Source organism: Dermacentor albipictus, chromosome 2, assembly GCF_038994185.2.
Source record: "Dermacentor albipictus isolate Rhodes 1998 colony chromosome 2, USDA_Dalb.pri_finalv2, whole genome shotgun sequence".
NCBI classification, from domain to species: Eukaryota; Metazoa; Arthropoda; class Arachnida; order Ixodida; family Ixodidae; genus Dermacentor; species Dermacentor albipictus.
In genome coordinates this window covers 191,158,301-191,183,528 of record NC_091822.1, presented here as the reverse complement: position 1 = coordinate 191,183,528, position 25,228 = coordinate 191,158,301, and the positions used below count along the sequence as shown (strand labels likewise).

General features: G+C 42.7%; 1 protein-coding gene across 1 annotated transcript in view; it reads left to right on the top strand.

Moving 5' to 3' along the window:
- The window catches only part of LOC135898464 (carboxypeptidase D-like), a 53,487-nt gene that overhangs the window by 11,764 nt on the left and 16,495 nt on the right, over positions 1-25,228 (top strand). The window contains exons 6-17 of the mRNA XM_065427392.1: positions 762-953; positions 1,635-1,921; positions 2,619-2,721; positions 3,048-3,190; positions 4,838-5,004; positions 7,585-7,849; positions 8,752-8,854; positions 10,008-10,269; positions 12,247-12,415; positions 14,551-14,659; positions 19,684-19,824; positions 23,624-23,804. Of these exons, the coding sequence (XP_065283464.1) occupies positions 762-953; positions 1,635-1,921; positions 2,619-2,721; positions 3,048-3,190; positions 4,838-5,004; positions 7,585-7,849; positions 8,752-8,854; positions 10,008-10,269; positions 12,247-12,415; positions 14,551-14,659; positions 19,684-19,824; positions 23,624-23,804 (2,122 nt within the window). The remainder of the gene's footprint in view (positions 1-761; positions 954-1,634; positions 1,922-2,618; positions 2,722-3,047; positions 3,191-4,837; positions 5,005-7,584; positions 7,850-8,751; positions 8,855-10,007; positions 10,270-12,246; positions 12,416-14,550; positions 14,660-19,683; positions 19,825-23,623; positions 23,805-25,228) is intronic.

Here is a 25,228-nt window from a genome sequence, read left to right as displayed (position 1 = left end):
ATGGTGTCAGAAGCACGCCGTGATATTTTGCCAGTGAGGCAAGCTGTGTATAGCACAAGCTGTTTAACTCGAAATGCCTTGTGCTGCTTCAGAAAACTGTAACTAATGCTCAAACAGTGTCAAGGGAGTGAGGGCTTCAGAAAGATAAGCAGAACAAGACTGGTAGGGACAGGCTCGTACATTTGTTCTTTGTTTTAATGGAAAAGAGACATTCCAATTATGCTGAATGCACTTTGGACACACACTGTTAAGCATAGTGGCATTACTAAGTGAATCAGAGTAGTGGTTTACACGCAAGTGAAGCACCACCTAGCAGAAATAGCCTGCCTTGAATACTGCTGCAGCTGTGTTGCATAAGGCAGGTCTGGCAAGCAGAAAATTTTTCTTTTTCTGTTAGGTGTTCATAAAATTTATGAGCTGCCTTGTGAGGTGCTTCCTTCAGAATCTTTAATCTGAATCCCAGATTAAGTCAAAAGTGTGCCAATTACGCTGCATGTGTACATGTTTTTAGTCTGTAATAAAGCTCTGTTATTGTTATCTACAGCTATCTACTGTAGTGTGACTGGCTCACTGCATCACTTTATACACATAGTCTGCAATTGCTTATATCACTTTAAACATGTACTTCTGCTTTCTCGTGGCACTATGTTTTCAGACCCTTTTGTGAGAGTTTGTTACCCTCAGAGTAATGGTAACAAATTAGATGTTCACTTTTATGAACGCCCCCACCTTTCCCCTTCTTTCCTCTTTCTGAATGACAGGTGAACCAGAGTTCAAGTATGTTGCGAATATTCATGGCAATGAGCCGGTTGGTCGTGAATGTGTTCTGCTGTTGGCACAGCTCCTCTGTGAGCAGTATGGCAAGTCTCGCCGCTTGACAACTCTTGTAAACAACACACGCATCTTCCTAATGGCCTCAATGAACCCTGATGGCTATACAAGAGCCAATGTCGGTAAGGAACCTTTATCAAATGTTTCAGTAGTTGTTCATTCACTCCTAAAACTACTATAGCTACTATTATAATTTAGTAAAGCTCAGGAATTCCTAAGGTAAGCTCGACATTGTTGTTCAGAAGCTTCTCGCTTTAAATTGGGAAGCCCTAGTGCATTTACACACAGAATGTAATGTTCAGAGATACTAATGCAGTGTATTAGCATAGTGTAAACGCAATGATGTTTACTTCACACATGATTCTTGATCTCTCATGAAGTCCTATACAAGCATTTTGATTGCGGAAAGAAATGAATTCATGGTCACTGATGTAAGCATTGTGTAGCCAACCAAGATGTTGATTAAACTGAATTTTGCTTTATCTGTGCAGCAATCAAAAAGCCAGCAGGAAGAAATTTGATGTCCTAGAGGACATGTGAATATGTCAAGTGGAAAATTAAATGATAAGATGTGCAAACTGCTGGCACTTATTTACATTTGAGGTGTGAGCTGTTGGTAAAGTGGCACAGTTAAGGTGGTGATGCATGTTATTTGTTGTCAGCTTAGTGATCTCACGGCCAAGATTCTAATAGCAATAACTGCTCAGTGAATTACTGCATGGTGCTATGACTGCGTGTAGTAATTTTTCTACACGTGCATGCATGTGCTACACTTGACGCCAATGTGAAATGTTTGCTTCCAGGCGACTACAGCAGTCTAGTGGGCCGATTTAATGCTCACAATGTTGACCTGAACCGCGACTTCCCTGATCAATATCAGCCCGACAAGGCATACAACCCACGAGAGCCTGAGACAAGGGCCATGATAAACTTCATAGTGGCGCGGCCCATAGTGCTGTCGGGCAGCCTGCATGGAGGTGCTCTGGTCGCCAACTACCCTTACGATGGCAACAGAGAGAGAGTGGAGCGCATCTACAGTGCCACACCGGATGACTCCCTCTTCCGGTACCTGGCTCTTGTCTATGCCCGGGTGCGTGCTCGTTGCTTCTCATTTGTGAGTGTGTTCGTGCCGCCACTGATCAGGAGCTCTCAGAAGATGGCTGTTTGATTAATATTTTCTGCCAATATATGAGACGAATCAAGGAAAATAAGGTGCTTGTTGAGTTGTTAAATTTTACAGATGACATCCACAAGTACTGAAACCAGAGGAATTTATGGGAATTGTGCTGCTTTATTAGAGGACAATAATCAACTATGTATGGGCTCAGTCTTGCCGCCTTTACTTCCTTTGTCATTGCATATAATATAAACTAAAGTATGTAAATAATGTTCTTTTGGCAGTTCATATCTCAGTTCTACTTCTGAATTTTTTTATTTCTGTTACCATTGGCCCCTTTAGTGGTACCTTTTTTCACAAAGTGTGATGACAAATACCATTTAGAGAAGTTGTATCTTAATGCTTAAGATGTTCTGCACAAATATTGACACTACAAGCAAGCATATTGGCAGTCTTTAGTTGGTCGTATCTCAGCTTGTCATGTCACTTATAATTAATATCATAAGAGTTAAATTGCTGGCTAATGTAGTTTGTGCGCATACAACTCCATTTGCATTGGCAGTTTCAGGTTTTTGCAATGATAGCAATACAGTGATTCATTGCTTCCAAGTTTAGAATAAGAACTGTTGCTGTGTTTTATAATTTTTGGCTGCTTTTGTGATTTCTTCAGGCTCATCCAACCATGAGTCTAGGAAAGCCTTGTTCAAAAGGACCCAAAGATGATGCATTCAAGGATGGAATCACAAATGGAGCAGCATGGTACAATGTATATGGTGAGACATGCTTTTTGTTATTAAATAAATCTTATAGGTTATGTACTGTCTTCTGTATTTTTGTCATTCCTGTATTTTCTCAATGTATGTAATTATACCTTCAAAGCACTTGTGCATGAGTGAAAGTACTATATGCTAGTGTGACACTACCCTTTTCTGTACGCTTGCTTACGAGTTTATGGAAAATGTGAGCCATTGCGTAGAGTGTGCCCTTCCAGATTTTGATTGTGGCTACTGTGATCTGTGAAATTCTGCATACTCCTTTTCTTAAAAGGTGCCATGTACAGTGGGACATAATCATTTGGTGGTCTCATTGTTGTACACAGGTGGAATGCAAGACTTCAACTATCTGCACAGCAACAGTTATGAGCTAACAATTGAAATGGGCTGCTATAAGTACCCACCTGCATCTGACTTGCCAAAATATTGGGATGAACACAAGCATGCACTTGTAAAATTCATGGAGAAGGTAAGTCAATGGCTGTGCAAAGTCTATAATGTGATGGCTGCTTCAAGTCTATAATGTGAAGGCTACTTTGTCCTATTGTTATTGAACCTTTTCACTTATAGTATATGGTCTTGATGCTGTTAAAAGATGCTTTGATCATGTAGCTTATTTAATGCTGCCGTACTGTTCCTAGGTTGATTGTGAATATGTAGTACATGTTTGTGCCATATGGCAGTAAGCACTCTGACCTCAGCTGTTAACCTTCTGTAAAACAGGACCAATTATTGCCATGTAGGCACAATGGAATGCTAGCAGGAAGGCAGCAAATCACAATGAACCGAAGAAGCATTAACTGTTTATTGGGCAAACTTATGATGAAAACAATAGTAGTCAGCCATTGCAATAGAGTCAAGTGGCTTACATGTAGTCTCTATTTCTAGCACATCATCATGCATTCTAAATAAAACGCCAGCCACCACAGCAATGCGAATATTACTACTTGCATCATATACAACTCAATCAGTGACCCTGTTTTCATTTCACAGAAAGAATCTGATAAAGAGCACGTTTTGCATAGAAACAGCAGTTGGATAGTGACAGTACTGCAACATAAAACTTAATTACAAGAAACAGGCTTGGCTGTGTAAATATTTCGCACATTGGCATAGCGTATGTGCATGTGTACAAATTACCATCAAGGTGTAATTGTTATTGCACTCTTAGGTTATACTAACTGACTATGAATGTTTCCCGAGGACAAAGTGCTGTCCCCTTCTTTACCCACACATGTGAAACAAATAGTAATTCTACATGGTAGTATCTACATTTACAGTACCTTGCAAATAAGGCACTCTGTGAAATGAAGCATCTTCGCACCTTGAGCTGCTGCCAAACTATTCACTTTGAAACTATTCACTTTGAAGAAGGAAAGAGCCTGATATCCACGCAAACCTATAGACGACGTGCCCGTCACACGTCATGCATACCTACCAACTCTCCCAAATTCTTTATTAATTTTATGAATTCCAACTCGTTCTAGAATAATATGATTGTGATTCTACTCATGGTAAATTTTCACAGATTGGTCTGTGACCATACCTCGAAAGTCTTCCGATTGTGAAAGGACACCAGAGGGTGTACCTGCAAGGAGCAAGCTTATTCTGACAATTTCAAGGTGTGGGCAAAGTAGGCAATAGCAGTGTCGCTAAAAAAGTCAACGCGATCTAAAAACAGCATGTCACTTGTCAGTGCGTGCTTTTCAATGTTTGCTGCAGCTTGTGTGTGGCGTCTAGGAGCAAATCATTGTCAATTAAGTGCTTATATATGAAACAATAATGGGTCCTCAGATGAGACTTTAAAACAGAAGCGTGCTATTCAGCCCTCTCTATTTCCTGTGTTGTGTCCGTGGATTGCTACAACTTTTAGAGCTAACAGGTTGGCAAGTATGGTAATGGCTTTGAAATGTGTTATACACAGTGGTTATTGTGGCAATGCCACATATGGTAGGCACTTGTGTGGCTATTGTGGAGTAGTATGTTATAAGCTTCCTTCACAGTATGTCTATTAGTGAGCCACTTGCATGATCGGCCCTCTGCATTATGACGCCATGTTTTGCCGGAGATTATGTGTTGCTTGTGTGTAGCGGTGTTCTTGGCAAAATGCTTGCAGGTTCACCAGGGCGTGAAGGGATTTGTCAAGGATGAAGTTGGGCTGCCAGTGCCCAATGCCACAGTCCACGTTCTTGGCATTCATCATGACGTGCGTTCAGCTGTGGATGGAGACTTCTGGCGACTTCTCATGCCTGCGACCTACTCTGTCCGAGCTTACGTTGATGGGTATGGTTGCCTGTCTAGTGAAGGGGCCTTTTCACATTATACTTTTAATGCATACTGAACATTGCATCAATAGAAGCAACACGTATATGTAACTTTTACAGCTAAATAGATAGCTTATTTTTACCCAAATTTTGCACAGATATGGCAATTGATGGTGCTTGTCCAGTCGCTTCTCTTGTCTTGTTTTAGTTTTGTGCTCCGTTTCTCAGCTAGCAAGCAGTTTTGAGCCACGTTTGAGTGCATTACTTGGCTGTTTTATTCATACTATATCAGAAGGATGCATCATCTGTGTTGACACCAGAAAAAAAAAAAATAATAATAATAAAAAAATTATTAATTTCACTGCAACAGAATAGTGGTGCCATTTTTATTTGTAATGGCAAAACACAGTGTGTTCCCTATGACAGTATCTACCATTGAATTGAAGTTCCTTGAATGTCATGATGTCCTCATATCTATACACAAAAGAGGGACAGTTGCATAGTGAACATAATTTTAATTCTTTTTGCCATAACATTTAGCAGTTTAGCCATAGCATTTATAAAGAAATTCATGGGTTCGTCTGTGTGCATTGTACACTTCCTATAGGTTTTGACATGTACTTATTATTGATATGTGTGCACAGAAAGCACATGACTGTATGTGAGTTATTCCTTTATGAAGATTACACATTGCATATTGTGCATCTATGAACATTGGCATTAATTTGTGCAACTCAATAAAGAACTGAGGATGCTGTTTATAATCATTTTTGTGACAATACTATTAAATTTTTTGTGATTAGCATACATATGGTTGTCCAAATTTCTAGAGTTCTGAGGCATACTCCAGTATGCCTCATAATAAGATTGTCATTTTGGTATGTAAAACCTCATAATTTTTAATTAATACATTTAACTGAAGTTTCTATAATCGAAGTTCTTGTGAACACAGAGTTCTGCATTGTTGGTATGTAGTGTCTGTGACTTGATGGGGATGATCTGGTTTTATATCTGGCAGCTGATTTACCTTGTGCTAGTGTTCCACTGAGGTTCCACTAACACACAGTATTGGCAGGGCTGGGAAAGGATACTTTACACTTGTATCATGATACGATACAAGGTACTACCGTGATTATTGTATCCGATATGATACTTTCCATTTGTATCTTCCATACATTAGCAAATTTCATATCATGGATCTATATAATGTAGCAGCAAATGCATATGCACAAAATGTTTGCTTTGAAATTTTTTAACTCTGACCAACCTTGTTTTATTTGAATGAAATGTCTGTTAGTATCTCAAAATGTTTGTCTTTCTTGCTCAAAGTGTAATATTTTTATTCTGAAACAATTTATTGGGGTTGCTTTAGCCACTCAACATGAAAGCTCTTTATATACTACGCTGTCAGCAGTTTTAGCCTGTAGCTTTCGTAATTCGAGTCGGTGCTCTGCTTACCTACCAGCTAGCAGGTCACCATCTAATTACAAGAACGTCACTAAGAAGCCTCTGCATGATGGCGCAAATATCACTTTGAAGTTTTACCTGCAATAATGCTGGTAGAGACATTTTCTTGACACATTGTGTATACCGAGAGCAGAAAAAGCTGCAGTGACCTTTCATTTTTGCTTATCTGCTGGTGTAAAGTGTTCATTAGCAACATATTCATTTACGTGTAATCTTTTTACAATTTTTCTTTTACGAGAAAATTTGTGCAGCTCAAAAGCGTTTCATACATATTTCAGTGGCACAAAGTGTCAAAGGATACCACCGCTATTCACACTACTGCCACTTATAGCTCCGATTACCCGGTGAATTGTAACAGTAAGAAATGTAAGGGTGAGCTAAATAAAAATAAAAATATATTTAAGTAAAATAGAAAGGCAGTTCCGTATAACAGAATCTCAGTGAATATGTAGAAACATGATACAGGCGGCATAACTAATAGCTATGACATTTAAGCATGAAGTATTGTCAACCTACCTGTTAAGGTCAGATAATAGAAAACTGAGTGCCTGTGGGAATTCAGTCATATCAGAAGAAGCCAATGAACACTGACACCAAGGACAACATAGGGGAAATTACTTGTGCCTAATAAATGAAATAAAGAAATGATAAATTAATGGAAATGAAAGAAGATGAAAAAACAACTTGCTGCAGGTGCGATGCTCTACCAATTGAGCTACTGCAGCGCTACCGCTCTTCTGATATGACTAATAAAAATCGGGCCCCTCGGTTAACTCCCATTCTTTTTATGGAAATTCAGGTGGCTTAGTGGCAGCAGTATCAGCTTGAAAAGTGGAGTTCAGCCAACGTTTATAGTTGGCTGAATGTTTATGTTGCGATAGCAGTATCTTATATCTTAAGATATATTATACATTATTTCATGTATCGGAAATACAGATACTGATACACATCTTGTCAGACATATCATGATACCCAAAGAGTATCTAAGATAGCATCTAAGATACATGTATCTTTGATACTTCCCAGCACTGTACTCAATATATTGAGTCAAAATTCCTTGTTGGCTCAGAAGTTACTTGCATGTTGCTCTTGGTGAACCTACACTTTACTCTTTACTCTTGTTTCTGTTCAGTTTTCCTCTGCCAGTACAACGGGTGACTGTTGTGGAAGGCAACGCAACGTGGGTAAATTTCACCGTTGACCGCCACTACGCCAAGTGGTCAAGGGAGCATGACTTCCTTATTGGTGAAAATGGAGAACCCAAGTATCTGGGTGCTGATGAACTTACCAACCTGTTGATGCAGCTGCGTCAAAACTACTCTGACATTGTTGAGGTCAAGGACAGCTTTGGCCCACCTGGTGAAACTGCACTCCAGTTCCTGCGAATCACGGTGCCGGTAAGACAACCTGGCTTGTCCTCATTGCTGTAATTATCATTCTTAAATTGTGGCCTGGGTTCATTACAAACTGCAGGAGTTTTGCTTATACTTATAGAACATAGCATAATCCACTATATCGTAAGCCCTTTGCCTGATTCCATCCGTCTGCTTTCTCTTGAATAGATTGTACAGGATAAGATTTTATTGTGGAGTTGTGATGAATTATGTTAGTGGCAGTGTCTGTGTATTGTGTTTTCAATAAACTGCACAGCAGCATTAACTCTAGTCGAAAGCGATAAATTAGTATAGGAATAGTCTTCCAAAGTCCAGTTCACATAAACATTTCACTCCATGGAACTGCACAAATGCTTGCCGTTTTAACTCTGTTTGTATGGTCTATATCATAGAGTGGATAAGCATGTTTATGAAGCAACATGATTGATGTTGCTGTCATTGTTAACTTCACCTGCAGCTGAACAAGTGCAGTCAGTGAGCTTATCAAAAGTCCAAGAAAGTGAAAATACTCTCAACTTTGACAAGATGTGTTATGTTAAAAGCAGCGTTACCAGTTACGTAGCTACTGGTTTATGCCTTTCAGAGTTACAAACATTCACAGTATTGTAGCTCAGAAAAGATGGCATTGAAAGCTCAGGCTCAACAGGTGGTGCTTTTCTTCCTGCACATTCTTTCACAATTCCTTGTCCCATCGCTCGTGCACTGTGCAATTAATGCACACTTACCAACTTGTTCAACATACTATCCTGTTCTCAGCATTTAGGCTAATCAAAGCTGTGCATAGCATAAACATGCAGCTCCAAATGAAAAGAGAAAAGTGGTCACAATGTGAGGAATCTAGTTTGTTTTGTTTTCTTTTTCATAATACAATTTCTTTTTTTTCTCCTCCATGATGCATGCTGTAGAGCAAAAAAATGAAGCCAGAGGTTGTACTCATTGGAGGCCTCAATGGAGGACGCCCTGCAGGAAGGGAGATGTTGATTCGCCTGGCCAGGCACCTTGTCACAGGTAACATCTTGCACTAGTTGCATGTAGCTAACCACCTTTTCCCCCAGGAGCTAGTGACAGATTCAGTTGTGTAGTAAAGTGTCTTGGGATCTTAAAAAAAAGGGGGCAGCAAATGGTGCTCTGGGCATATCATCGTGTCAGCGCTGCACTCTGCTCATTATTGTGCATTACATAAACATTCATGTTGGTGCAATTTTAATTGGGCATATTGTCACATAGTAGTAATGGTAAATAACACAGTAGTGACACTGTGAATGACGAAACTAACCTTTATTGGTCGAAATCTGTGCCCACAAAAGCAGGCTACACTTTAAACACGATGATAGCGGTGAACACAGTTGGCATTCGTCGAAATCTGATCTGCCAGTCAAGCGCATCGGCTTTTATACACATGCCATCGAACGTTTCAGAGTAATCGCTGGTGCTCACGTGTCTTCGAGAAAGTTCTACACCATTGGCGTCGCGCATACATGCAGTCAGATTACAGAAGGTTCGCTGACAACAGACAGGGGATGGAACCATCGATAACATTCCAGAAACTTCCGATACATGCAGGCGTGCCCTGTGCTGAGCAATAACATTTGTTAGATGGTGAAAAGCGCTCACTTGCAAAAAGATAAACAAGTCCACGTGTCAATATTTTGACTCGCTTCACAAAACCTCATTTTTGTCTGTCCTACTGGATCAATGTTGCAAGCATGCCCTATCAGAGTTAGTTCATTTCCAAGCTGATATGTTCCAACTTAAATTAGCCATCAAATAATATTTCAGCATGATTTTTCTTTTTTGCTGTTCATGCAGTGAAATTGAAAGATCTGTGGCATTGTGAAGAAACAAATAAGGAAAAAGGAGGGTTGTGACATTATATGTTGTAATTTTATTGTGTATTTCATAATTTTTGATCTATCGTGACATAGCAGAATTTAAGAGGCATTATCTTACAGTGTACAGTGTCTTACTCTGGATTGATGATTTTGACCACTTTCAATACTGTGGAACATGGTCACTGTCTGTAACTTCTGGCAATATTACTGGCTTTTAAACTCGATTATTAGAAACATGGCAGCTAAGTGTGCCTTATTTTGTGGCTCTTCCGTCGCCCACCTAGGTTGACGAAATGGTCAGTACTCACAGTTGTGCTTGTTTTGTGCAGGCTATAAGCTAAGATCCCAGCGCATAGTTGACCTTCTGGAGAAAGTGGCGGTGCACATCGTCCCCTCGGTGGACAAAGCGGGTTTCAGCCACTCTGAGGAGGGCATATGTGACTCTCAACTGTCGGAAGAGCTAAATATGGAGGACCGTTTTGGCAGTGAGTTCACTGGCCAATTCCCCATTGTGGAAGCCGTCAAAGAGGGCCTGAGCGTGTCACACTATGTGGCAGGTCTTGTCCTCGACACAGGAGGTGTTGGTGTCAGGTGAGCTCCAAAAGATTTGCTTTGGTGGTGTTGAAGAGCATGGCGAGATAACGCTGGGCCAATAGTAGGTAGCTAGATAGCCACCTCAGAAAGAGCTCGAATAAGTGATAAAGAATGCTCAGAATAGTCAGAAGAAAAACAGAAAGTTTTACCTGAACATGATGTACAAAGTGCATGGTTAGGCAGGAAATTATTGACCCTTTTCGCAGCGATCCAATGAATGCTGCCATGTTTGATCACATGGTGATGCATTCATTGCTTGCCTCAACTGCCTCCATTGCCTCTGTGTTTACGGTGGGTTTGCATGATGCCGATGCAGCTTAGCAAACCATTGTTTTGGGAGATATTATAGATGTTGACTGGGAAGACGAAACGAAGCTTTGGCCAACGCTTCAGAGAACACATGAATGCGCTTTCGGAGTTGATTAAGCTATGCCCGAATGGCACGAGCAGCCTATATCGTGCTTGTTCTAAATGTGGGGCCAAATATGTATTTCACGCTATCCAAACTTTCTGCTCATTAATTGAATCAGGATTAGTGTGTTTCGCTCGTCGTTCTTTATTTGGCGAATATTTTGAAGCAGCTGCTTGTCACATTTCTGACTTTCTCGGTGCAGTCACTGTCTGATTATCTTCTGCCTAATCTCCTGTGGGTGTACTCACTTCCGATAGATTTGTTCTTGCTTCATGCAAAGCTTGAGATGTAGCTGTTTTGTACCTTGTAATACCTTGTAGCAAAGATATATTATCGCTAGTAGCTCGCTTACTCTTGTGGACAGTCACGAAATATTCAACTTCGACCATTTGCGCGCTGTCAGTGTAGTCCGTCATTTATTGTGCATATATGGTGCGCTTATATTCAAGTGGGCGCCCATTCACCCATTGACACATTGGCAATGGAATTGGTGTAAGTTTCCGTGCCAGTTGAAGTAGATGTGTGTTGATACTGTGCTCGAAACGTGTTATGACAGGAAGCGGCGCTACTCCCTTTGTCATTGTTTAACGAGCGGTACTCACGCTTGCCGATGTTCCATGGCTGAAGCACCCTTTTTTGAAGGTTAGCTTTACGACGTTAGCAGATTAGCAAATTTCTATATCCTCGAGAAAAGCCATACATCTCGAAGTGCCGGTAACACGTACGGACAGTTGCAGCTGTGATCCACGAACAGCAGTGGTCCACCGTCACTATTTTTGCAGCCAAGTACTGCACAGGTCTTCAATCCACATGATTCAATCCAGCATGATTGGAGCACAGTGCATCAACGAAAACTCAGTGGCATTTCCGACAGCTGATCGTGCAGAAGCCAGGTGGAAGCGGTAGTGGTTTCATATTTGTGCGTTGTCATTGAGCCTACATGCGGCACGTCACTGAAAGTGCCACCTCGTTTCTTTAGAACAAATTGCTACGTAATAAGGGTCAATAGAAAAAAAGAAAACAATATTAATTTCAATGTGGAAGACTTTTCTTGTACCATTATAGTTTGTGTTTTGAAGCATTGTGGATGAATTTGTAAAAAAAAGAAAGAAAGAAAGAAAACCTGTATCTGTCTGTCTTTTTGTCATGTACTATTGTCGGGCATATAGGCATAAATGTGTGAATTAAAAAAAAAATAACTGGAATCACATGTGGCTTTGTGCAGCTTTCTTTTTCTGCAAGAAATGCAGTTTATTCTTACACTTCGCAGGAAAAGACTGTCTCTTATTTGCAGTTATTCATTAATGCAGTACTACATACGTGCTTACAAATGTAATGTCCATCGTAGAAAACAGCGCTAAAAACATCAACGAGAAAGGAAGAAGACGGGACAAGCGCTGGTCCTGGTAATTTGATAATACTGTCTTTGATAATTTCGGCACCATTGCTTTAGAGAAGAATTGCTGTGCGTACATAGTTATTACGTAGCCAGCTTTTAACAGTGAAGCCTTACTAACTGTTGCAACTATGAAATAACCAGTTCATATTGGTGTGGTGTGCAGAATTGCGCTGAATGATACAAATAGTGGCCTGCTGGACAACATGACTATGGATGGCCTCATAGCTGGCTTCCGCAAGTACGTACCTCTGTCCAAGTGTGGAAAACAGCCGAGATCTGTTCATGACGGCTCTTTGCTCCAGTATGCCTACAACAAGCATGGTACTCTAATGGTAAATCTGATTTCGTGCTACACAGAACATACCACATTCTTTGGTGGATGTATTATCGTCTCCATGTGACATAATGGCTGTTAAGATGCTGCCTTATGCCAGTTTCAATTAGTGGCTCTTGTCTAAGATATAGTACGGATTTGCCAACACTATAAGAATAGTAGAAAGCTAATTGGCACTCCATTTATTTGGATTGTGTTGCTGTGTGCAGATTCTTATGGTTTCTTAGTGTGAGACCTGAAGATGTTGGTTGCAGTTACTTTGTAGTGAGCACTCCCTGCTCTATGATTGCAGATGCACAATGTTGTTAGCCAGTTCTGTAAGCTGTGCTCACAGGAACATAGTAAATGGCACATGTTGATGCAAAAGTGTGTATTAAACTTGTATACCAAAGTAATAGCTAGAAAGCTAGGTAATGGTGACAAGGAAATGTTGCTTTTACAGAGTGTGCCAGGGAATAAAAAAAACATTTGACTCAGCATCTCTGGTGGTAGGATCTTTTGAAAGCTAGGGCCATGCCGGAGACGAGTTGAGACGAACATACATTGCAGAATCAGGCCTTGCAAAGCTAACTGAAATTTGTTGGGTAGGTTTGCACACTCTGCCCTCCTGATGCCAAAAATGTGGGAGCACAAGCAAGCAACCTAGAGCTACTTTTGGGTGGATGTGAACTTTTCTTGAAATACTTCATTATGCTGTTTGTCAACTTCGTCAGGTACTTCTGACTGTTGAGAGACGCTTCTTATTATTATAGTTATTATTATTACAGTTCTTAGTTATAGTTGTGCCATCTGGTACTTGGCAGTAATCCTACCATAATGTGGCCAATCAGGTATTATAGCTCCCATTCTTACAAGTAAAATCTCTAAAGATAGTGCCTGATAGACTGATGCAGTGGAAGTGATAGGAGTAATTTACATTTATGAATGACAAAATATGCAAGCATACCAATAGAGAATTCTATTACCGTGGTTACTTATCATCTGCAGTATATTTTTTTAATGTACAGTTGTGTAAGTGGCTATATTGCATTGAGATCAAGAAACATATTATAACTATAGATTTTCTAAACAGGATGAGTTTTACAAATGTCCAATTCTTTACAAGCAAGCAAAACAATTTTGAAAAGCTTTATGGCTGCAGCTCCTGCTTACCTACAGTGAGCCTACTTTTCAGTGGCACATTATGTTTTAGAAGTTTGCTTAGAAGTTGCAGGAGTGAGGCATTTTGTTGGCCTATATTGGAGGGGCCATAGAATGTGTTGCTGCCATTTAATACCCAGTGAATTGGTGCTTTTCATAGCAATTTAACTACCTTATCCATTCCTGTTGCTTCAGTCATTCAACACTACAGCCATTTAGCAGAAGCTAATTCCTGAGAATGCTTTAACACATTCTCCAGGAATTCTCTATGTGGTGACGGAAGTCTATTTTTTGTTTTGTGTGTCTGAACAGAGTGTTAGAATGAGAACGTTGGCCAACATATTGCAACTAGATTTCGGCTTACATTTTTACAGCGCAGCTGTTAAGGCCTAGTTCCCCCACTATCGTGTCGGTGTGTAGAAAAAAATCTCGAATATAGTGCAATGCCGACCTGCTCTGAAGGTGATGCAGGTGTTAAGCACTCCCCATACTTGGGCCGATTCCGAAGATACGTAGTACAATACTGGGCTGACCCGCGGTGGAAATGAAGCAGGCGTTAAGCACTCCCCATACTTGGGTCGATCTCGATGATAGTGCAATACCGGGCTGTCCCGCAATGAAAGTGAAGCAGCCGTTAAACACTCCCCATACACGAGCCGATCCCCAAGATAGTGCAATGCCGGGCCAAGCTGCAGTAGAGGAGAAGCAGTTGTTAAGCATTCTCCATACGTGGGCTGATCCCAAAGATAGGGCAATACGGGGCCGATCCGCGGCGGAGGTGCAGTTCGCCATGAAGGGGCCCACATGCACAGCTTCACTGGTTATCCTTCTTCACAGAGTGGAACGGCACTAAGTTCTTTATAGTTCAAATCTACATACTTCCCATTCTGTCTTCGATAAGTGACATGAAAATTGATTGAGAAATATGTCTTACTTTATTGTTTGTGTGATTGCCTTTGTAAACATGGTCCCATAAACTCACTTGTCATGCAGGCATCTGTGCTTCTGGACTGCTGTGACTTCCCTACCAGAAAGGAAATTCCCAAGCTTTGGATGCACACACTGCACCCTCTTCTTGAATTCCTGGAAGCTGCAAAGACAAGTGAGACAGTTTCTTCTCTCTGTACTGAAGTTGGCATGGTGCACTTTTTCATTCGGTTTTCGGGGCCAGTAGAATGTAACTTTTTTATTCTAAATCCTTTCATTTTGAGTATGCTTCGTCAAAGGGCTAAATGGGGCCCTGTCTTTATTACCAATGGAATCAGCTGCTTGTGCGTAATGAATGATGAGAAAAGAATAGAATCAAGTGAAAGTAATTTGTATAATATGCCAGTCATGCAGTTTGTTTTAAGACATAGACAGTCGACTTCCATGAATTAGATCCTGATGAGACCGACAGAACTGGTTGAATTGTTAGCTTCACTGCAATACGGTAATGTTATGTGGTGAACCATACCAGGGTGCTAAGAGGTGCCACTGTTATGGGACATAGCACATGTTCCTTAATTTACACTCGTACATTCGCTAGCTTCAGTCACACTACGAGCACCGAGACGCCTAGTAAGTTTACTGGCAGGCCTTCAGAAATTTAGATATACCCCAGCTCTTTTGTTGGCATTAAATGTCCTCTCAACTTTCTGAGTATTCTTGTCTTACCGCATTCCTTTTCACTAGGTTTCCCAAAACACAGATGACTTTTCTTTGCTTCTCGGTGGATGGCACGTGTGTATAATTAAGGAACACATACTAGGCCCCGTTAACGGTCTCAATATGTGGGGTCTCAAATGTGCGCTTGGGACAAAGGAATGCCAACACAGTAGTGCAAACAAACACAAGGGCATTTATTGTGCCTTTTTACACCAACCTAGCCAGCCAAATGATTACCAATGGAATATGCCGATGGGTGTGCAACAAATCGAGGAAGTCCGACTCACTGCGACCGGATAGCGAGCGAATATGTTTGCCTCCATTGTGGACCCTAATCGTGTGTACAGTGTGGGGGTTCCACTTTGCGTGTGGCTAGGGCTGAAGGCGAGTTCCGGATCTAGCCCCACACAGTTGCTCCGTGGTACTCCCCAACCTGTAGCGCGGGAATCGCGGCTACGTTGGGTTCGAATGAATAAGGCAACCAGCGGTGTCAACTGTAACAACCTTTATTGCTACCAGCAATAAAGAACACTGGCAGAGAGGCGTCCTCTCTGTAATAAGCAATAATAAGCTGTCCTTGTTGCCCGGGATAGTCAGGCAAACGAGGCCACTCACGGGTTGCAGCAGTTACTCCAGTCCGGCAGGTTATGGGTCCAGCGTCAGAAAGAGAGGGTCTCCCCCGCTGGCGCTGTTTTGTACCTTTTCATCTTGTGGGGGTTCCACTCTGCGTGCGGCTAGGGCTGAAGGCGAGCTCCGGATCTAGCCCCACGCAGTCGCTGCGTGGTACTCCCAACCCGTAGCGCGGGAGTCGCGGCTACGCCGGGTTCGGACAAATAAGGCAACCAGCGGTGTCAACGGTAACAACGTTTATTGCTACTAGCAATATCGAACACTCGCAGAGGGATGTCCTCTCTGTAATAGTAATAAATAGGCTGGCCTCGTTGCCCGGGATAGTCAGGCAACGTGGTCACTCACGGGTTGCAGCAGGTACTCTAGTCCGGCAGGTTAGGGGTCCGGCCTCAGAGAGAGCGAGTCTCCCCCGGTCGCGCTGTTTTGTACCTTTTTACCTGGGCGAGGGGAATGTCCTCCTCGCCCGTAAGCTATGCGCCCGCGAGTGGGGGTGGAAGGGCGCGCGCGCGTCGCGAGAGCGATGGAGAATCTGGAGAGGGCATAGTGCACCTCTCCCCGGTCTATGCCGGCGCTCGACGCGACGGCGCGGGGGAAGATAGGCGCGTGTGCTCCCCACAACCTTGGCGAAGGGAATGTCCTCCTCGCCCATCGGCTACCTTCCTGCAAGTCGGGGAGAAAGGGTGCGCGTGCGTCGCGAGAGCGAGGGAGAAGCGGGAGAGGGCGTAGTGCGCTTTTCCCGTGTCTATGCTGGCTCTCGACGCGACTGCGACGACACAGGGGAAGACTCCCCACAACAGTCACGCGAACAGTGGCACGTTCGAACGATCGTGTTCGTCCATTCCCGTGTCCTGCTCCCAAGCTTTTTGCAGAATGGTCCCGTGAATGGCCAGTGAACATGCGAAATGTCCACGCAGCTGGCTGACCCCATGCCAAAGAAGAACAGGCTATTTGCTTTTGCACCCGAGTAACTCCACCGTTAGGTGGCGTTAGCAGCGCAACACTGGTCGCATAACGTTTATCTTCAAGCAAGGAGGCGAGACAGAGTTTCTCCAAAGCTACGACTAATCACGGTCACAAGCATTCTTTACCGGTTGTTCGCCCGAGTACTAAAGGAGTGGATCAGTGCCTGGGCAAAGATTAAGCACCTGCTGACAGGATTACAGAACGGCTTTCTTTCTTTATCCTCACTTTATCTTTATCCTCACTATACCTATCCTCACTATATCTTTATCCTCACTCAGTGCATGGAAATTGCTAGGTGTGAGCGACGGTCTCTGCTATGCTGTTTCCTTGATGTCAAGAAGGCAAATGTCAATGTACCACATGCACCTATGTTTCATTGCCTTGCCACTTTGGGTCTGCCGGAAGCGTTGTTGTCAATAGTCTAATGTTTGTATACGGGGAACAGCGTCACAGCGCACTTTGGAGCTGTTGAATCCGAGCCTGTCACAATGGTCAAAGGTCTTCGTCAAGGTTGCCTGCTGTTGTCACTGCTGTACATCATTTATGTTTCCAGCATTGAGAGAAAGCTTTTGAACTCGGGCCTCAGCTTCCGCCTCAAGTACACCACCACAGGGATAGACGAGAACAACAAACTGTCGGCCTTGGCTTTTGCGGATGACCAAGTGGTGATGGAAGAATGTGCATGGGGCCTTCAAGCCTTGCTAAATATCTGTCAGTTGGAGATTTCTGGTCTAGGGCTTCGCTTCAGCGCCAAAAAGACTGCGGTGGTACAACTTGCGGGTGACTCGACAGGTGACATCTCGGTGGCCTTGTGTAGAGAGCAGCTGATCCGCCAATCTGTGTACAAACATCTTGGTGTGCAGCTGTCCACGGCAGCAGATATGTACGACATCCATGACGAAAAACTTCACCTCACTGAACTCGGGGCCCAGTGCATATTGCGTTGCCATTTCTTTGTGGGGCTGTAATCGGTACGTCACGGTACGAGAGTTATGGAAACTCGTGCACGTACCCAACCTGTTATTTTCCAACGCTGTTGTTTGTCTGTCCACCATCACCCGGCTTGAGCGGCGGCAAGGGGAGGTGGGACGTATTGTGCTCGGCTGTCATGGGAAAGTGGTTTATGAAGCAGTGCAAGGGGACATGGAGTGGTCAAGCTTTGAAGCACAGGAGGCAGCCAGTAAGCTGAAATTTCGTGGGTGCCTGCTTTTCATGAAGCGAGATCGATGGGCACAATGTGTATTCGAATATTTGACTGTCAGATGCCTTCGTACGGCTTGGGTGAGGCATGTCTACCAATTGGAGAAGCAGTTTGGTTTTTTCAAGGAACAGCTAAATTCGGAGGGCGGACAGGCTTACGCACACGACATGTGCCGATGGGTAACTGAAGAGGAGGGATGCAGGTGGCAACAACGACAAGAGGACAAGTCGACACTTGTCCTGTACCGTCAACACAAACGCAGCGTTGCCACTGTGCGCTTGTATGACAACAGCTTGGGAAGCGCACTGATGTTCGGGGCAAGGGCGGGAGTCCTTTGGACACTTGTGTGTGCGAAAATGTATGACAGTGCTGCGACTAGTGTGTTGTGCTGCACATGGAAAAGTGCAGACGAAACGATTGAACACGTGGTGTTGAACTGCACCCAACTAGGCAGCCCCGTAATGGCGAACACAAGCCTCAAAGTTGCGTGGGGTTTTGCAGACACGAATAGGGCAGTCGACACCAGTGCTGCAATGCTGACCAAGTGGCACCTTGAGTGTTGGAGAGGAGCAATGCTCAAGTGTTGGTAGTTGTGTGCACCACTATGGCCCTTTGTTTCCCTCCCCCCTTGCAGATCATTTGTTAACTGTTCTGCTTATTTATGTTTTGTTTTTGTTTTTTCCCTTTTTTCCCCCATGGCTAAGGCATGCAATTGACATGCCTTCCGATTAAAAAGGGTGAAGCCGCGTTACATCATCATTATCATTGCACCATCTCTCATGCTAATATGCAACCACACCACCTGCCGCTGGCACTTAGATATGTGGAAAAGCCGGATTACACGAGACGCGAGAGCCATGCGGGGAAAACAATATGAGCGGAAGTCGAGTGTCCACACAAATACCAAACATGCATGGCGGGTGAAACGATGGCTCAAATTGCCACAGCAACGTCAGAAACAGCTCTAAATGGCTGCCAGTGTGCTTATTAGGCATCTAGGTGCTCGTACTGTCGCCTGAGACGTTGCATGCATGCCTGTGATTTTTAAAAAATGCGTACCATGTACTACAACAATGGCCCCCTTTCCATTTTTTGTTTGCTTCACCGCATAAAGTTCAGATTATTCGACGAAGGTCAATTTTGAGATCGAAATAATGGAAGTTTGGGCCCATAACAATGTATGGGTTCCGGCAGGGACCTTTGTTCAGGATCGAATTAACTGAAGAAGCAAGTTAACGGGTGTCGACTTAATTGAAGTTTACTGTAGGTAGGGATCTTGCTTTTTAAAGAATTCTGTCCTGTTTTTGTTTTAATAATGAAGCAAATTGGGAAAGTAAGCTTATCTAGAGCCAAACAGCAACAGATTAATGGTGCAAGTGCAAGTATGCCATCAGAAATAATAGCAGAACAAAGAAATAAAGATACAGTCAGAAAATAATGGATGACTGACTGGGTGACGGAAAAAAAGCTATGTAATGAAAAGCAGTGCCCTCATTTGAAGTAGTGTCACAGGTGTCACCAAAAATATGTCTTTCTTGTAGACACCACATTGTCACTGGATTGGCACTGAAGGGCTTTTTGTCTCATTGTTTTCTGATTATGAGAACTTCGCGCTTCCTTTTCAGCCTTTTCAGGATTACTGATACAATGTCATCTCATTTTCTTTCTTACTTTGCTAATGCCAGGCATCCATGGCAGTGTGACTGATGAGTATGGAACCACACTCACAAAGGCAACAGTTGGCGTACATACAAGCAAACGTCCTATCGAAACGACCAGTGGTGCTTTCTGTCTTGCTGTACCTCCTGGAAAGGTGGTGCTCACAGGTAAGCACACTGATCAGTATTATTTTCTCAGCCACCATACATGATGAAACATTAAGGTAAATGAGCCCTTTTTTTTTTTTTGCGAGCCTAAGAAGAAGGAACAGCATGCATCACAGGATATTGGACAGACTTTAGAGACAGCTGTTGACGTCAAATGTGCTGCTGTGCTGTCAGTGATCTGTCCCTTTTTAATGTTACATGTAAAAGACAGCAAGACTATATTAAAATGTAACGCCACGTTCTGTTTGTGTTTTAGAATTGTTACATAGGTGGCCTGACCTACAATCTTGTGGGGCATGTGCTTCGGTTCTTGGTTCATCCTTCAGGAATAGCCATGCATTGTGCTTAAGTTGAGGCTAACTGCTTTTGGAGAGAAAGAAAAAGACATAAATAACTGACTGCTTGCCCTGTTTGGTCATTCTGTTTCATTGACATTTGGTTGTTTTGTCAGCATAAGTTTCAGAAACGCTTCATTGCTGTGCTTAACAGTAAAGCTGCTGGCATTAAATTGTTTTGTGATTACAATTTGACACTCACACCAGTTCTAGACTATGTTAGTCGTTTGTTGGCCGTGCTTTGACATTCCATCAGGTGCAGGAGTGTCCTGATACTTTTGCTGTTCAAAAGCGCATATTGTTAGCGAAGTTAACAAAAACAGCATTTAATGTTTCACATAGCACTTTATGCTGCTTTAAATGTCAGGTGTAACACATTATTTTTCTTTTGCCCCATCATCGTTTTTATTTCTTTTTCTATCAGTATGCAGTCATTTGTGCAAGTTTTATGCATTGGTTTAATAATTGGGACACCTTTTTGCAGAATTGCTGAACCAGTCAGCCTCCCTGGCAGTTGTCTAATTTGTGGCTTTGCGTTGCTTTGTTGTGTCCATAGTTGCATACGTCTTTGCAAGTGCGGGGCGCCCTTTTCTGTTTTTTCAGTTCTTCAAGTCTGCATTTTTTGCGGACTGCAAGCGCTCCACTCAAAAGAATGGACTCTATTCACGGTCTTAGCTGCCGCTTGCACATGTCTTCTGTCCACATTATAGTGACTCATCGTGTTATACTTGTTATTATGCCATTGACATAATTTATTTTCTTAGCAATAAATCATAGGTTCTTCATACATGCATCTGTGTTGATGTGGTCATCTGCATGCTTATCATCATCAGCTCATTCCAAAAACACTACATACAAATCAGATCCCTTTTATTTATTTATTGACCAAGCTGCATCTCAGGTACCCTCTTGTTCTGTTAAATTTGAGCTTCTGTGTTCATCAGAAATGAAAAGATATGTTTTTTGTTCATGTGTATGCTTTCTGTAACTTTTCAAGTAACTGTGACTTCTCTTCGTGATTATGTGTTTACAAAAAGTGAATTTATTACTTTTTTGTAATGCCAAACTACTGAATTATCGCACTTCTGCATTAGTTTACAACTTTACAGAGCCGACGGATTTTTCGAACTCGAAAAATTCAGATTTGATGGATATTCAGGGTTTCATAAATGCACCATCAGGGTTCTAATTGAGCTAACGCAATTCGCGATTGATTTTTTGGACGAATGTGGGCCCCGAAATTCGATTTCCGGATTAAATTGTTCATTCCGAGTCATGCCACACGATCTTGGAGGGCGCCATGTTGGATTATCCGCTGGCTTGGCTTCTAGTAGCCTGCTTTGTAGCCTCCAAGATTGGGATGCGTACGTCATTCTTGCGTCTTGGAGGCCATGCCCGTTCTTTCTTAGCTGACAGTACGCTCCAGGAAACGGCACTTTGATTTTTTTTGGGGGGGGAGGGGGGCTGAGGTCAGCGCTATCGTCATAATCACGTAATGCTAAGTTTCGGCTTGTTTCGGTTGCTATTTTGCACATGGTGCCAACAGCAGGTGTGTCTCGGAGACGTCGCACCTTTGTGTGTTTATTTGTGTGATCGGCGCCACCTCCTGTGCCTTCGCAAAAGCCAAGTGGTGCGAAATGTGTGAAGTAACATGGCTCGTTTCTTCGATCTCCATGGCGATCTCCGCCAATGGAGATCGCCAACGCAGTTAACGCGGTGACGTTCTTGTTGACTGTATACGGAGACGATGTCAGTCTTGCGCAAAGCCAAGCAAATCTGATCGCCTTTAAGCATTGTATGAGGAAGGGCGTAATTAGAGATTTTTTTAAGCCACTTTAAGCCTCATAATTTTTAGGGGGGTGAACGAGTTTTTCGGATTGTTCGATTTCTCGGACTTTCTTCTGTCCCCTCGAGGTCCGTAAAATCGGTCGGCGACTGTATTGAAATACCTTCAAGGCCCGTAGGGCATTACAGAAGGGAGTTCGGCAACATGTACAGAAATAACAGGAAATACGAATGTTATGAACAAAAGACGTACATTTTAACATATGCATTGAATGCATGAGTAAAAATACATTGCAGCATACCCATTCATGTCACGCAATTTGCATAGTCCAACTTGGAGCAAACAAATGTGTTATATAGTAAAAGTCTTAAGCTTTGATGGGATAATAGGCAAGTTTTGTTTGATATAACCAAAGGCTCGATTAGCATTGTTTATGATGTAATTAATGTGCGTTTCCCAAGAAAGATTAGAGGTGAACACCAAGGTATTTGTAACTGCTTACTTTTTCTAGAAGAGACCCTTCTATGCAGTGCTGCGCTATCACGCGAGTCTTTACAATTACCACAACTACTCAAGGACATGCACACAAAACAGTTGCCTTTGAATGATGTACTGTGATCTTCATGTGCGAGCACAGTTTAACAGCCCTTTTAGCAATTTCTAAAGAGAGTGCTTCATCTCTCAAAACATGCAGCACTGGTGGTGGTGTTGAAAGTAAGTGAAATCTTCATTTCAGCCCATGTATAGTCTCTCTGTAACCGCTAAAAATAATTAGTTGCTGTTTTGTCATTTGTGTATGAGATCGTGTTCAGAGCTATTCGAAATTTACTTATAAATCTAACCCTAGCTGGTGTAGAGTAGCTAGCATGCTGTTGTATGTGCATGAAATTCTACTGCATGAACGCTGGCATGATGCTGCGCGAAATGAGCACGCTTGTTACGTGTTGTGATATCATAGGTTTCAAAGACGTGGTGTAGCAAGAACCATTGCCTAAAATGGGCGTGCCATCTTCCTGAATGAGTTGATATTTCAGAAAAGTCACAGTATTGAGCTGCTCTGTCAGTTAGCAGTTTTGTAGCTCTGTAGAAGGTAGCATTTTTAAATGTGAACTGTTGCATTAAACTGTCTATTTCATTTGGAAGTTGCGATGACTTTTTTACCTTTGACTCCTGGCACTCGTACATTACATGTGATACTTGAAGATTACATATTACAACTTTCGGCTTTCAGGCAACACTTCTGACTGCCTTTCTTAGCGATATCGTCATAGAAAATGGCTTGATTGAAATGGCCTGTATGCAATATATTAAAAACTGGTTTTTGATTACAGTTTAACTGCGCTTTGTTGTAATTGCGATAAAGCATGAGTCATCAGCATATTGAGCACTGTGTTTCCCACAGTTGAAAAGAGTGTTCTGTTAATTAGCTTCTCTGCTAAGCCAAAACTTAGTGTTTCTTGCAAATATATCCCAGTTGTCCTCTTTGTTTTGTATTTATAGTCATTTTCTGCTCACCTAACTGTGCGATAAGCCTAGTTTGTGATCGTGATTTACAACGCTTGCTACTTCGTTCCTCAGCTTGCTTGCTTGAGGTAGTTGCCTGTTGCCGTGGCATGAGCTGATCTCAAAGAGTGTTTGCTTGGCACATCGTCCTGATTGACGCCTCTTTCCTTTGCAGCGTCTGCAAGTGAATTTGAGATGAGGGTGGAGCGGGTGACGGTGTTGTCGGGCGAGGGGACCAGCCTCGTGCTGGTACTTGAGCCAGACACATACGAGCGCAAGTACCACAGCTACGCTGAGGCCCTGCAGCTGCTCAGATACATTGCCCACAAGTATCCCAACACCACCTATCTCTACAGGCAAGTGGATTCTAAAAGAACATTGAAACTATGCACATGCCAACAGTGTGTGACAGCTAGAGGCCATATAGCACTGTCAGGGTGGTAGTTCTAATGAAATAATAAAGCCAGCATAATTTGGAATTTAATGTGGGAAAGTCATTGTGCTACCTGTAACATTTGGTGGGAAAGTTTATTCTTTAATAAGAAGTGTGAATTGAGCAAGTTGGTATTGATTCATGTCGAAAAATTTAGCACAAAGACAGACAAAGACTTAGGGAAGAGAATCATAGCACTCATGTTGTGTTTGTCTCTTCTTGTGCTAAGTTTTTCAACACTAGTAATTCTTTGTAGGAAGCTTTAGGGGAAATGAGTTTTCATGATGAAGTCAAAGTTATTAACAGCAGCTTGTATTCAAAACATTCAATGAAATAGCTTGGTGGCTTGATGGTAATGTGTGAGATGGGGAACAATTACCAGAAAATGAATTGGTGTCTCTTTTGAACATGAAGCGGTTTGAGGCAGTTTTGCTGCAGCTTTCTCAATCTAGAGTTGTACTGAAACCAAACTGTTGTCTCCGAATTTGAGCAAAAATTGCAGCAAGAACCATTTTGATACTGTGCTTGAGACACCCTTTGTTCAGTCACAGCCACTCAGCCATGGATCCAGGTTTTTTTCAAGGGGGAGGTCTGACTTTGGAATGGTGATTGATGATGATCAGCTCTTTACATGCTGGCTGGTTTTAACACTGGGGCTGTTTAAGCTTTAGTTCCACCATGGAGCGTTACCAGAAAACTCAGCCCAGCTGTGTGCCGCCTCGCATTGCCTAGCAACCACATGCGAGAACACTGTGACACGTAACCTCCTTACACCCCATGTGTGTAGGGTGGAGTCGTGATGTCATAGGCGAGTAAAAGCTCGGAACAGCTGTCGCAGCGACATCTCTCGCCTCCTCTACTCCGAGCATACGTGCTGTTGCCATGGGAAGACCGAAGAAAGTCCGGACGCCCAAAGAAGAAGCGGCTTACCAGGAAGAGCATAGTATTGCCAAGCGAGAAGCGATGTGACGCCACCGAGCTTATCCAGAACACCGCGCCGAAGCTGCGGCTGAGAAGAGGTGACGCCAAGTTGAGGATTCCTAGTTTCAGTCCTGGCAATGCAGGAGTCGGTGCCTGAATGCTTGACGTTGCCGAGAAAGCGATCCCGGCCTGCAACTTCTCGAAAACTTCCTGCCTGCCGAGACAAGCAAAACCTAGCATAGCCTTGCAAAACCTACAAACAACCTAGGCAAGCCACGTAAAATTTAGGTGATCACAAGCTTCCAGTCTTGCACTACTAGTGCAAGCTGTGCATGTTTTCTGCAACAATCATTGAACCTTTATTATTTCTCCAGAGCGAAAGGAACAGTAACAGCTGGTAAGAGGGACTTCGTGAATTTTTCATGT